We start from the raw sequence: 14,634 nt of genomic DNA on the forward strand, positions 1-14,634 counted from the left end.
TGCGAAGCCTCGAGTCGCTTCCACATCTAAATATGATGTTCTCGCGAATGTCGTCGGAGTAGCTGTAACAATGTTGTGCCCCGCGCAGGGACACCCTCTTCCAGCTTATAGGTATTTACAATTATTTATTGTAATCTGTAGCAAAGACTTTCCTCCGTTTCATCAATTTTATTCGCGATTAAAGATATATCTTCGATATATAACTCTTTTCTTGACAAAGGATAGCTTTGCTCACTTAAGCCTTAAGCGATTCATATCAATCAGCATACCTTGATTCGTTTTATCGCTTTATTGTTTACGTATCTAGAGCCAATAACTGGCGCAGCACCGAAAGTGCCACCAACAGCTAAAATAACTGTCCTCTCAATCGCGTCGCGAACTGCCATGGTAATGCTGTGTCAGGCTCAAGCGAATCCACTTCCTGTCTTCAGGTACGCCGACGTAAACGCAATGCAAATATTTGCTCTTGATAAGAATTTCCTTATCCGGGATGGAAATTAAATGAAAATACAGTGAAGAGATTAAATGAAGATACAGTTCTAAATGGAATTTATGTACACATGTAAAAGAAGTATTTGATTCCAGATTCTTCAAGAAAAGATTTTCAAGAGAAAACTACTAAAAATGTTTAATCTTTAACATTGATTAAACATTAATCTTAAACATTAATTGACTTTTTACAAGTCAGGAAATAGAGACAGATTTGTTTTTACTAAAATAAGAAATGCATCCTGCCGATCATGTACTAATATTAAATTGAAGCATATATGTGAAGATATCGATTGATTTCGTGGCAGGTGAACCTTTCACCCTTTTCGTTTTTAGAACCGGTTGGAAGTAGTCCGCCTCGATTGCCGCCTAGATCTAAATTTGATGAAATGATGAAAAACAGGGGTCATGCAGTGACGTTGCTTTGCGAGGCTCAAGCCAGTCCGTCGCCTTTATTCAGGTGAGCCTGTTCGCACAATTTAACCAAAATCGTCACTGAAACATAATTTGTACAATATTATAAAATTATTTAAACTTTTTCAAATTTATTGATAATTGTACGAAATTTTAGTAAAATTGATTAAAGAAATTTTTAAAAAACATGACGTTGTAATGCAATTCTTAAGAATGTAAAATGCAGTTATTAATCGTTATCTTCACATTTTACCGTCCGCAAACCCGCATTCCGCGTGTCATGCGTCAACAATACATTTGATAACGACGACGACGACGATGATGACAATAATAATGATGATGATGATGATTATGGTGGCGTCGCGTTTCCCAGTTTCCCCAATATTTGCGCAATTGCAGAACCGCGAGGCACTGTACGTCCGAATGTACGAGACAAGGATGTGAACGGATTAAGAAGGGACATCCTAATCGAACAGACGGTTGGCCTACCTTGTCCTGTTCAGGGTTTCCCAGCACCTGCATTCAGGTACAGGCATTTACAAGTCGATTGACAAATTGCGATGCGAATAAGAATCGCATATCAGACAATTTCGAAATAACATTTGTATATCTCATTTTTAATTGCGATACAATTGCGGGAAGGTCCAATTGAAGAAATGAGATATGCCTTCTACGCTAGTTCGTGTTCTTGCACCCCGATTCCCTGCTTACAGAACCAACCGGCAATGTTGCGCCACGCATTGCCGGTGAACGTTACGAAGGTGGCAAGTTGATAGATGTACCAAAGGCGGGTATGGCAGCTTTGGAATGCGCCACTCAGGGTTTTCCTGTCCCATTGACAAGGTACATTGGCAAAAATCGCTTCAATATCTTCCTTCCTGTGTTTTCTTTACGATACTATTTCAGAGGGCACAAATAAAATCGCGCCACGATCATCAGGCAAGAAGTTCGGATTCGAAGTTGTTCTGGCTGTTGAAGGTCAGGATATTGCGTTGAGTCATTCGCTTCAGGGATACCCTGTGCCTCTCACAAGGTAGACTTTGGACGTCTTCTTCCACGCGGACAAATTTGTATAATCTGTTTTTTTTTCTGTTCTTCATCGTCGTCGTCAATGAAGTGAATCACGTTCTATAGATTACTGAAATGAAATGTGCTCATGTGAGAATGCTCTCGATGAGCTATAGAAAATTAGATAGGCATAGTGAGTTAAGGAATTAACAATTTTGTAAATTCGGAATATCCGTTAAACACAAAATGACAGTAACATTAAATCAATATTATAGTTTCCCACTAAATAATATAAAATATAATATAATATATATAATGTAACATAGCACATGTGCGTAACAGTTACATTAGTGAATAGGAAATTATAACATTGTTATTCTTATATTTTATTGTGTTTAGCGGATAAATATCCAAGCTAATAGCGAGTTTACATCAAACTTTTACCGTGTGACGCTTGAATTTATGTATATATATGTGTGTGTGTGTGTGTGTGTGTGTGTGTGTGAAAAAATGAGTCGAATGTCAATAGCATGAAAATGTAATATCAATAGTTTTTAAACGGTAAAGCTTTGAAAATGTCTAACCACAGGGCATGAAGTTCGCGCCATCGGATGCGACGCAATTAAGCGATACCATTTAGCGATATCAAAGCGTTCGCGCGGCCGGCTGCTTAGATTGCATCGCACCTGATGGCTCGAACTTCACGTCCTGTGATTGGACACTTTTATTGTTTACAAATTATTGATGTTACAACATTTTGCTATTGACACTTTCGATTCACTTTTTCATGAGAAATATGTATATTCCGAGTATTCTCTTGTGGATAGTCTGGATCACCCTGTATATAGTAACAAAATGCAATATAAACATTAAAATATTTTCTGCCATTACGTTACATTAATTAGATGTGAGCGTCACGCAGTAAATAATCAGATGTAAACTTACTATAACATTACATTCAAAATCGGTTCACCATCTGGCAAGATTGGCATCGTAGTCAGGTGAGTAGATTGCATGCTAAAATTCTGTCGACTTAAGCCAGGTCGAACGCAAAGGCGATAGGGTATGTATAAAACTGTTAGTCGCTTAAAATTCAAACGTCGCGTACCGGTTCCGCAGTTCAATTAAAAAATAGAATGGACCCGAAACGTTATCAAGAGACGAAGCTCTCACACACTTTGGGCAATCTATTTATTTCAGAGCCGTCTGGTCGTACTGCCCCGAAGACGACTGGTGACGGCCTTAATAAGTACCGCGGGGTAGAGGGCGAGTCTCTGGCGCTGGCGTGTGCGGCACAAGGCTTTCCTGCCCCGATTACTAGGTACACACCTCCGTACAGATCTTTTTTCTCTCTGATTTGGATGTAGTCTCACGCTCCGCGGGGCACAGATCCTGTATTCACTATTGATATTTTCCATCCTTACCCTCTACCCCGTGTCGGGTGGCGGTACCGTAAGATTTGACAGGGGCAAGAAAAAAGGACATGATTTTTTTAATACAGAGATAGGATGATATTATGAAATCCAAGAGAAGAAATGTAAAAGTATTTTTAAGACTTGGTGCAGAATATAAGAGAAAGAGTGCAGAGACGTAGAGAAGGAGGAGGAGAGGGGAAGAGAACGAGAGAGAGCGCAGATTAGAGCAGAGCTTGGAAAGGTGCTGAGAAATGACTGATGCTCTCGACTTTCATGCGACGGTTTAATAATTTCGATGGCCTGTTAATTCCGAATGTAAACTAAACGCGATATTACATGAGTCACAAACAATAGTGCTAATGACGAAATGTATATCCCTGATCCGGGGCCAATTGGACGTGTTGGTTTTCAGTGCCAACTGGATCCTCCCCTCAACCCTCGAGATAGGTGACGGAAGCGCGACCTCGAAAAGGATGCGGGCCCTCTGCTCCCCCGGTATCCTCGGTGCTGATCCGGGTGGTCCGAGAGGATATCACCCGATCAATGGGGCGGTCAATGTTGCCCTACACCTGCACACCTCCAAATAAGTCCCACAATATTTGGCTGGTAAGTCCTTGCCACCTTCTCGTGCCTCCGTTCATCCGCTCGTATTAATTCATTCCCCATCCTCTCTCTCTCTCACTCGTTCAAAAGAAAAGGTAAAAGAAGTGGATCGCTCGTTCATGTACACATTGGGCGTGTGTGAGTGACTGAGGAGAATCGAACCTTAACATTTTTTTCACGTCGTCCAATTGCACCATCGCCATTAAACGTACCGCCAATTCATCACTACTATTTTTGTTCCCTGCCCGATCGCCTTCCACTATCCGCCACCATTTGTGATTGTACATTCGACAATATCTCACAAATTCTATTCTTTACAGTTCTGGAATTGGTTAATCAATGCTAGAGGACGAATTTTTAAATGATTTTGTATCGCGACATGTATTGTGTGAGAGATATTGTTGCTTACATAGAAAAGTATGAAAGATTCTTTGCACTAGCACCCGCCTACAACAAACCACGTCAAAAAACCGCTATTGCGATCGCTTGATTACATCATTTTATTCTGGATTTGGCGTTTCTTTTTTACACCTTCCTTGCCTAAGCTAATCAGTGACGAGCGTCGTTGTGAATATCATGAAGAATCGAGTATATAATCGTTCGTTGCTTTCACACTGCACACAATCGCCCCTCACCTTCTTCCTCAGGGATTTTATCGCGGCAAGAATCGACATGTGAATACTTTTTTACGTATTCTCTTTTGCTTTTATTAATCTATTGTCGTCGTCATTGTCTTTATTCTTCTGTTGCGCCCCCGCCTGCATTGCTTCTCGATCGTGAGGCTACAGTAGAAACATCTTGTTTTATTCTTGAATTGTGATTTTGTTCTTGTACAAAATTATTTCGCGAAAGAGATGTGACACCGATAGATCGGTGGAGAAACGGAAGGCCGTGCCCAGAGACGCCCAAAGCCCTGCATATAGAATTTAAGGCATAATAGCGTAGAATGGAACAAATAGTGTTATTCGCGTTATGGATTTATATCAATTTATTCACAGTCTTGTACGTGTCTCATTCTCCCGTTAGAATTTTGTGTAAGCTGAACGCGTTATAATAAAAATGTTGTAATATTATATATTATAATAAAAATAATAAGAAAATGTTCTTCTATAAAGAATTGATTTATAAGTCATTCACATAAAAAATAAAATTTACGAATTAAATTTATAAAATTAACTCGTATATTCTTGTTCCATTTTGCGATATAAATTTTGATTTATGTAAGCAAATAAAGATACGGAACGAGCAATTCTCGTTCCGGCATTGACGCGAAAATCGGTAGTTTTTATTTTCTTGTTCCAGATGGTACAAGTTCATCGAGGGCACATCGAGGCGTCAGCCGGTTCAACTAAATGAGCGCGTACGTCAGGTCAGCGGAACTCTGATCATCCGTGAAGCCCGAGTCGAAGATTCCGGTAAATATCTTTGCATCGTCAACAATTCCGTCGGCGGCGAAAGTGTGGAGACCGTTTTGACTGTTACGGCACCGCTGATCGCGGAAATCGAACCTAGCACGCAGACCATCGACTTTGGAAGACCAGCGACCTTCACTTGTACCGTACAAGGCAACCCGATCAAGACCATCTCGTGGCTCAAAGATGGAAAGCCCCTTGGATTGGAAGATCGCGTGCTGAGAATCGAGAGTGTGAAAAAAGAGGACAAGGGAATGTACCAATGTTTCGTTAGAAATGATCAGGAAAGTGCGCAAGCAACGGCAGAATTAAAACTTGGTGGCAGATGTAAGTTAAAATTCTATATTCTATTTTCCTCCAATGGTGTAATTAAATTAGTAATAAACATTTTTACTAATTACAGGTAATGGCAATTTTGTATGTAAACTGATTTACTATATTTGTGTACTAGGAAAAGAATCTAGTTGCATTAATCGAAACTAATTAAATTAGATCTTTCCGATTGAATTTATCTATTATAATTCTAGTTGAATTATCAGAATTCTGATTAATATAATCAGAATCTTCATTAATTTTTCAGAAATTTTTCTTAGTGATTAATTCAATTAAAAATTTTGATAATAATTTTGTAAGGTAACAAATTTTCATAAATTAATAAAATTTTTTTTTTAATAATTTTGTTGAAGTGATATTTGTAAATGAATATGAAATCGTTAATTAGAAAAATTGATGCCGCGAAAACAGAATCATAACGCTATGATTGTCAACAGAATTATCTTTTCATCTCTTTGATTATCGACAGTCGAGCCCCCGCAGATCCGTCAAGCCTTCGCCGAAGAGACTCTTCAACCCGGACCGAGTATGTTTTTGAAGTGCGTTGCCAGCGGAAATCCTACCCCCGAAATTACCTGGGAACTTGATGGAAAACGGTTGTCGAACACCGAGAGACTGCAAGTGGGACAATACGTCACGGTCAATGGCGATGTCGTGTCGCATCTGAATATTTCGAGCATTCATACCAATGATGGTGGTCTCTACAAGTGCATCGCTGCGTCAAAGGTTGATTCTCTTGATTTTTTATTAAATTTTTTTATATAAAAATGTGTAGACTTATTTTATTTAAATTTTATTTATCAATCATTAATAAATACATATATGTATAATATAATGCAATTATAGGTACACGTAAAACACCTTCAATGGTGTATTAGAAAAGATACGATAAATAAATAAAAAACAAAAGAAAATTAATAACATATTAAAATTGTTATAAAAATAAATATTATTTGTTAATAAATCTATTTTTAATTTATTTTTCATTGGATGTAAAACATTGTGTTTTATGGTCAAGGCTGTATATTTGTGTTATATATAGAGGGTGTAGGGTAAAATTTGTAACGACGCTTAATTCCTGAGATCATTTTGAGATGAAAATTTTAATACTAAAATGTCGAGACTATAGTTTTTGACTATAAGCATTTAAAGTTAGCGAATCATACCGAATAAAATTCGTGCGCTTAAGTATGATTAGATTTTTCATTATATCGCATTTGAACACGCGAATTTTAGACGATATGATTCGATAACTTTAAATGTTTATAATTTAAAAATTATTATAGCCCTTGATATTATAATTTTTGTTTCAAAATGATCTCAGGAATCTAATTTTAAGCGTTATTACAATCTTTATCGGACACCTGCTGTATAATTTTTTATTTAAATCCTCCACGGATATTCTAAATATGCAATGTTTAATTCTGTCAGGTTGGAGCTGCTGAGCATTCTGCCCGTCTCAACGTTTATGGTTTGCCGTTTATTCGTCACATGGACAAGAAGGCCATCGTTGCTGGAGAAACTTTGCGTGTCACTTGTCCTGTTGCTGGATACCCGATCGAAAGTATCGTTTGGGAACGAGATACCAGGGTCCTGCCAATCAACAGAAAGCAAAAGGTCTTCCTTAATGGCACACTCATCATCGAGAATGTTGAACGAATGAGCGACCAGGCAACCTATACTTGCGTGGCACGTAATGCACAAGGTTACAGCGCACGTGGAACATTGGAGGTTCAAGTTATGGGTAAGTTTGACATTTTATTTTCTAGCATTTTTCTTTGAATATAATATTTCAATTTCATATAAATATTAATTTTTTGTTCATATAAAATAGTACCTTAAAAGTAAAAGAATTACTGACATTTAATACGTTCCGTGCCAAATCAAATTTTTCGTAATTTATCTACCATGTCATCGATGACCCACGCAACATAGTTATTATATAATATCGCTGCGCTTGTTTTAGCGCCGAGACACCATGTCTCAAAATTTGTAAATTAACGAATTCTATATTATTTTTATATTTAACATAAATTCTATATATTTTTCATGAATTCTGTACCATTTTGGTTACGAAACCTGTTTTTTATTTGATACTTTTCTCTCTCTCTATATATATAAAATAAAAAAAAGTTTTTTATCTTTATTTTCCAAAATATCGGTTTGAATGGAAAATTTAGCGTACATCATCGGTGATCCACGCGGCACGGAACTTATTAAGAGAATTGAGTTTTAATGAAATATTTATTTAATATTAAGGTGGAAAATTTAAATGTAACAGAATATTCGTAAATTGAATAGAAGTTTACTCTATCATTAATCTGTTATTATATTCTTAAATACATTTAGCATAAATAATATATGGAATAATTAATATGGACAGAACAATTAATGTTCTGTTTAGCAATTAATTGTTTATCGATTAAAATAATCTGTCTCCTAAATAATTTCGAAAACAAAGGGTATATTTATATTTTCAGTTATCGGCCAACAAACCGACCGATCAACGAGATAAATGTATTAACTATAATAATATTAGGATAGCAAACATTTATTTGCAGCTATTCTCTTTACAGCAGATTTTCGTGTCTGTTACGTAATCATCAATATACTTTGTTACATCGCACCGTTTCGTATTGATTATGATACCGAGCCGGAGGTACCGGCAAATTGTTTATTGAGGACGTTGTTCACGCGTGTAGGGAACGTGTCGTAGACTTTAAAGGGTGCGATTGTAGGACACGGGCACGGATTCGGGAACTGCATTCAGTGGACGTTACCGATCACTTAATAACGTAGAGCAAACGTACATCGATCTACAGAGAGGACACACATTCGTGGAAAGTCTGGGAGTTGGTATGGCGGTGGCCGATTGAATCGTTAGTAAGAAAATGTTGCGCTTGTTTTCAATTCAGATCTCTCTTCTCCCATTGCGCGACCGTCTCGCTTAGCAACAAATGCCACGCATTCGTGCGTGTTATAGGCATTGTTTCATTGCTGACAATGAGATAAGATACCAAGTTTTCCCGCGGCACATATTGAATTCGCATACCTGAGGCAGAATCAAACTTCAGCGTTCTAGTAATTGAGAAAGAATATCTTGAGTGTCGCACAATTGGAATATTCCCGCTGCAATTCGAGATTGAATGTAACATGTCTATGATATCCACGAGCGTGGCACATTGACGCGGGACGCGTATAATCATATACATCCATACATCGCTCCTCCATCTTCAGTGCCACCGATCGTTCAGGAGTTTGCGTTCACGAAGCTACCGATGAATGCCGGGGAATTTGCGAATCTGCAGTGTATCGTGTCGAGCGGTGACCTGCCGTTGAACATACGTTGGAGCTATCCCGGAGAAGAGATGGGCGGCTCCTCCGGCGTACTCGCGAAGAAGGTCGCGGATCGCGTTAGCATGCTCATGATCTCAGTCATCACCGCGAGACATACAGGGGAGTACGTTTGTACCGCCGAAAATGCGGCTGGAACGGCGTCCCACTCGACCGTCCTCACCGTCAATGGTTCGGGATTATTTGTTCCTAGAGAACACAGTCTTTATCATTCTTCAGTTGCGTTTTATCACCTTCTATCTTGTCCCTTGCACAGACCTTGCAAACAGCACCATAGTTATTCCCTCGTTTGCGTCACGCTTCCTTCGCGTCAATGTTGTTGAATCCTCTGCCTACTTGAATCCTGAAAGCTTTAATGAGATCGGGTAGTTCGACGGGTAGTTGACTAACGTATAGGTGTTTGTTAGAATTACCGAGAATCATTCGCAGACGTCGTTGCATCCTTTCCGGTAATGAAGCATGATTTGTTTGACGAAACCTTTAGTCGGACCGCAGCTTCTACCAATCGCTTTCAATGCCGAGATCGCCAATTGGGGAGACTCCGTGTCCGTGCCCTGCTCGATCCTGAAGGGCGACATGCCCATGGATATATCGTGGTCGTTCGATGGCATACCGATCGATACGTCAAAAGATACGGGTATCACGATCACCAGAATCAGCAAGCACTTGAGCACCCTCAGCATCGACGGCGTCTCGGCGCGCCACGCCGGAGAGTACGCTTGCTCCGCGTCAAATTTAGCTGGTTCCGTCAGTCGATCGACAACTTTGACCGTCAACGGTACGACCCTAATTCCCTCGGCACGGTTTCCGTTACAATAGACACAGTACATAATAACTATCACGAACCTCAAGTTTTCCCGAACCCGCACCCGTTATCCTAAAAGATCTCTTCCGAAAGCTTTCTTGTAATAAAACAAGGTACATACTCCACCGCCATACCAACCTTATCTAGTAATCCATATCGCATTTGACTGAAATGAACGTCATAATCGATACGTGTAAAAATGTCTCCGAATTATGCGATTAGGAAATGCGCCGCATCACGAACCGACACTTGCTCTTTCTTGTCTCGTTTCTCCCAGTCGCTCTTTCCAGTTGCCCCGCAAATACTACCTTTCGCTTTCGGGGATGAGCCGGCCAGCTGGGGCGAACTAGTCTCAATCACCTGCTCTGTCACGAAGGGCGATCAGCCTATTGAAATATCTTGGACTTTTAACGGAACGCCGATCGACAGTCGCGACTCTGATGTAGTAGTAGCCAGCACGAATCGAAAGAACAGTGTCTTAACTATCGAATCGGTCGCGGCTCGACACGCTGGCGATTATACCTGTACTGCGTCCAATCGCGTTGGTGCCACGACATATACGGCTCATCTGGCTGTAAACGGTATATGCAATCGATTCTCACAGAAGAAATGAATGCTCTTCCCGTCTGTCATGCATTTTCCTCGTTTTCCTGAAGCGATCGATTATCATAGCTGATCACTGAATACTTCACATTTATAAATACAAATACGCAACTTTTTTTACACTATTAATTACTAATTATTTCCTATTATGAATTTATTAACAATATTATAATATTAATATTTTATTAATTTTTTCCTCTTTTATTATATTGATAAAAAAGTGCAAGAAAATTTTTGACTCATTTAACATTCACTCGTACATATTTTTTATCCCATCACCGATCACTGTCACACTTTCTGTCTCTTACTATACCCTCCTTTGTCTGTCATTATACTCCTTCGCCTGTGTCGCTGTCGTTCACGCAGTCGCGCCACAGATCCTTCAGTTTTCCTTCGGTGACGATCCCCTCAACTCCGGCGAGATGCTGTCGGTTTCTTGCACGATCGTCAAAGGTGACTTCCCTGTAAAATTGATGTGGACCTTCGACGACATCCCAATCAACTCGAGTCGACCGGATGTTAGTATCGTGACCAATAAGAGAGTCAGCTTCTTGAGCATCGACAGCGTGGCGGCGAGACATGCTGGAAGATACAAATGTACTGCGACCAATGCTGCCGGATCCGACAGTCACATCGCTATACTTTCGGTGAACGGTATCGCGCTCGTATATGTAAAAAGAAACGCACTGCCTTACATATACATATATCCTGTATACGTACAGTTTTATTATCCTTTTGTAACTTCTTCTATTTCTGCAATAATATATCAATTGAGTAATTACCGCTCTTCGCGCTCACTGTTATTGTCGAGACGATAATCCTGCGCAATGTACTTCTAGCAGCGAGATTATCGTCACAGACGACAACGTACGGTCCATCCCGCAGTGACAGCGAAACGATGGTCCTTGTATACTTTTTTCCCTTTATTTTGTTCTCATTTCATTTGAACCTTTTCCTTTACTCTTGTTTTAATTTTATTTTAGAACCTTTTCCTGTATCGCTTTATAATGTATATCATTACAATATTGTTCGATGTTCTCTATTGAAATATTGTTCCTTATCCTTCCCCTTATCTATCCTCTGAAGATTCAAAGGTGCTATTTTATGAGTCGTCTAATTTGATTCTGAGTTTGTTGATTCGATAACATTTCCCGTAATCTTACTACGAGTGTTCGGGCGCCACTCCGGAAGCTTCTACGTGTGATTCACGAGTGTGTCCTTCGCGGTTACAGTTGCACCGCAACTGGCACCTTTCACTTTTGGTGATGAAGCTGCCAATGCGGGAGAGATGGCGACTGTTCAATGTGCCGTGATAAAAGGCGACCTGCCTATCGACATAATCTGGTCATTTAACGAGCGTGTGATCGACATCGCGAATGGCGCATTCAACGAGCACAATTACAATCCTGACATAGTAATAAGCAGGAGTAGCAAACGGGCCAGCCAACTGACGATCGAATCGGTAGCCGCAAGACACGCGGGCGAGTACTCGTGCACTGCGAGCAACACGGCCGGAACTGCTACCCACTCTTCGGTTCTTTCGGTGAACGGTACGCTTGACCAGTTTGAATCAATGACGGTTGGGTGGTTGGTTGGACGCACGTAATATCGGGCTATGCTTCTCTTAGCGCTTTGTGGCATCCAGAAAAAATTGCGTGTACAGTAAATGCGCCGCAGCTTCAAGATGTAATTAATAATGATCGCGTATCGTAGTTGAAAATGTCAATGATATCCTTTGTTGAGTTTGTTGAGACTTTACACGACCGAACTTTCTAGAAAATCATTGCATCTTGAGAAGGAATCGTGAAAGACCACAATTGATCATTTTTCACGTGTTATTTTTTTATACTGGTTCAATGTTACATAGTTTTTCTATGACCTTGACAGTACCGCCGCGAATCGCACCCTTCGAAATGGCCGACAGAGCGGTTAATTGGGGTGACTCTGTATCGGCGGTTTGTACGGTGGTTAACGGGGATACCCCGTTAGAGATCACGTGGGCGTTGAATGGAATGCCTATCGAGGAGAATCATCGAATATCCGTGACCACTACCAAGAGGAACAGCCTGCTGTCTATAGATTCTGCGAGTCCTAGTCATGCGGGCACTTACACTTGCGTTGCCTCCAATGCTGCCGGCGCAATCACTTATTCCGCGGAGTTGACAGTCAACGGTATCTACGATAGAAAAATCGATAGAAAAGAATGTTGATCTTGGATTCGTTTTTCCCTCCTACTCTCCTCGCCCTTTTCTTCCCGATCGAAACTGTGTATTCGGTTTAATAGAAAAAAAAAAAACCGATAGCTATTCTGACAGCTCTATTCATTTCTTCTTCGTCTTCAAATCTTTTTCTAGCGTTGCCATTTCAAGTAATTGTCAAGAAGATTGACAATTTATATAGAGAAAAATAGAGGGGAAAAAACACGTAATACTCGTTGCAGTTGCACCGCAAATTGCACCGTTCGATATCGCCGAGGAACCAGCCAACTGGGGCGATTCCATTTCCGTGGTGTGCGCCATTCTTAAGGGCGATTTACCGATCGAGATCACGTGGGCTTTGAACGGCGAGCCGATTCGGCCAGATCGTTCGGACATTAATATCTTGGCGACAACTCGGAAGAATAGCATCCTCAGCATCGAGTCCGTGGCTGCGAGACACGCAGGAGAATACACGTGCTCGGCGTCGAATAAAGCCGGAGCAACCAGTTATTCAGCGATTTTAACTGTGAATGGTATATCTTGTCTGAGAAATTCCCTGTATATTTGTCCTCTATATCCCATCATTTTCCCATTATTTGTCATCATTACTCTTCCCCTTCCCGCTCCTCTCAAAATCATCGTCGATGGTCAATCGTGGTGGTCTTCAGTATTGTCGAATCGTAAAAGACATGTATTATTATACTTATACTTGTCAGTGTTATATCATCAACTTGTAGTAGATTGGTTGCTACACGATCAGTCATTTGTCCACTTTAGTTGCTCCGGAGATAGCTCCTTTCGTACTCAGTGAGAAACCGGCGAATTGGGGAGAGACAGTCACCGCGACATGCACCATTTTGAAAGGAGATCAACCGATTCAGATCGAGTGGGCGCTCAACGGCCAGCCGATTTCTCATGATGTTTCTGATATAACAATTGTCACAAGCAAACGCGTCAGCCTACTTACGATCGACGCTGTTACGGCTAGCCACGCCGGAGAGTACACTTGTGTAGCCACTAACGCTGCCGGTGGAACGAGCTATTCCGCTTCCTTAGCCGTCAATGGTACCATATTACGTTCTTCGAAGTTTCTATTAATTCTACAGTGCATGTATGAGCCTCTTCCACGTATGTAGCTTGACATTAATACTACTTACACACTCATTCCCAAGAGGTCCTCATGTTCCTTCGCGTTTCTCAGATTTAACAAAAGAGACAGGCTATGCTCATGATATCACAAGACGAAGAAAGAGATTTAAATATACATATAGATCCTGTTTATATATTACAATTATATTAAGTTTAGGTGTAATATGGTATTATATAAACATTTGGCGAGAAACCGTACTTAAAGTTTGACGAAAGTAGAACAGGGCTATAATTAAGACGTATCCTTAGTTGCCCCTGAAATCATGCCATTTGTGATCGGCGAGGAACCGGCGAATTGGGGTGACACCATCACTGTAACTTGCACGGTGTTGAAGGGCGATCACCCGATCCAGATCGAGTGGGCACACAACGGCGAGCCAATTTCTCGAGATCATCCCGACATATCGATAGTTAGTACCAGCAAGCGCGTCAGTCTGCTTACAATCGATGCCGTGACGGCACGCCATGCCGGGGAATACACCTGCACGGCTAGCAACGTTGCTGGTGGAACGAGTTCTTCCGCATCACTGGCCGTGAATGGTATAAAGGTCTCCCACGTCTTGTGTTTCGCGTAGCTTTTCTCACTTTGTCCTATCGTGCATGTGCAGAGCGATTCATCATTCCCACGATTTCCTTCAATTCCTTTCTTTCGGAAGCTCGGAAGAAGAATATTATCAACTTGATACTGAAAAATCTTGTCGATAATCCTTTAATTTCTTCTATTTTAGCGAATACTAGGAATAATTCAGACGCGTCGTTAAAAGGATCGATTGTATGAGCAATGTTGTGACGCTTCCAAGCTGCTATTTAATTATTATAAGTCCAATATTTGTTCTTTATTATTTGTATAA

At 40.5% G+C, this 14,634-nt stretch overlaps 1 protein-coding gene across 17 annotated transcripts in view; it reads left to right on the forward strand.

Annotated features, from left to right (window-relative positions):
• Positions 1-14,634, forward strand: part of Dscam1 (Down syndrome cell adhesion molecule 1) — a 414,656-nt gene that overhangs the window by 378,657 nt on the left and 21,365 nt on the right. For 15 of the 17 annotated variants that reach the window (XM_087409839.1, XM_087409840.1, XM_087409841.1 and 12 more), the window contains 4 exons: positions 5,232-5,668; positions 6,144-6,400; positions 7,106-7,418; positions 11,669-11,986. In XM_087409839.1, the coding sequence (XP_087265965.1) occupies positions 5,232-5,668; positions 6,144-6,400; positions 7,106-7,418; positions 11,669-11,986 (1,325 nt within the window). Of the gene's footprint in view, positions 1-1,462; positions 1,747-5,211; positions 5,669-6,143; positions 6,401-7,105; positions 7,419-11,668; positions 11,987-14,634 lie in introns of those variants that run through there. The other 2 variants (XM_087409857.1, XM_087409849.1) reach the window with 2 other exon arrangements.

The sequence above is a fragment of the Acromyrmex echinatior genome, chromosome 9 (assembly GCF_024713525.1).
Source record: "Acromyrmex echinatior isolate Ae372 chromosome 9, ASM2471352v2, whole genome shotgun sequence".
Classification (NCBI taxonomy): Eukaryota; Metazoa; Arthropoda; class Insecta; order Hymenoptera; family Formicidae; genus Acromyrmex; species Acromyrmex echinatior.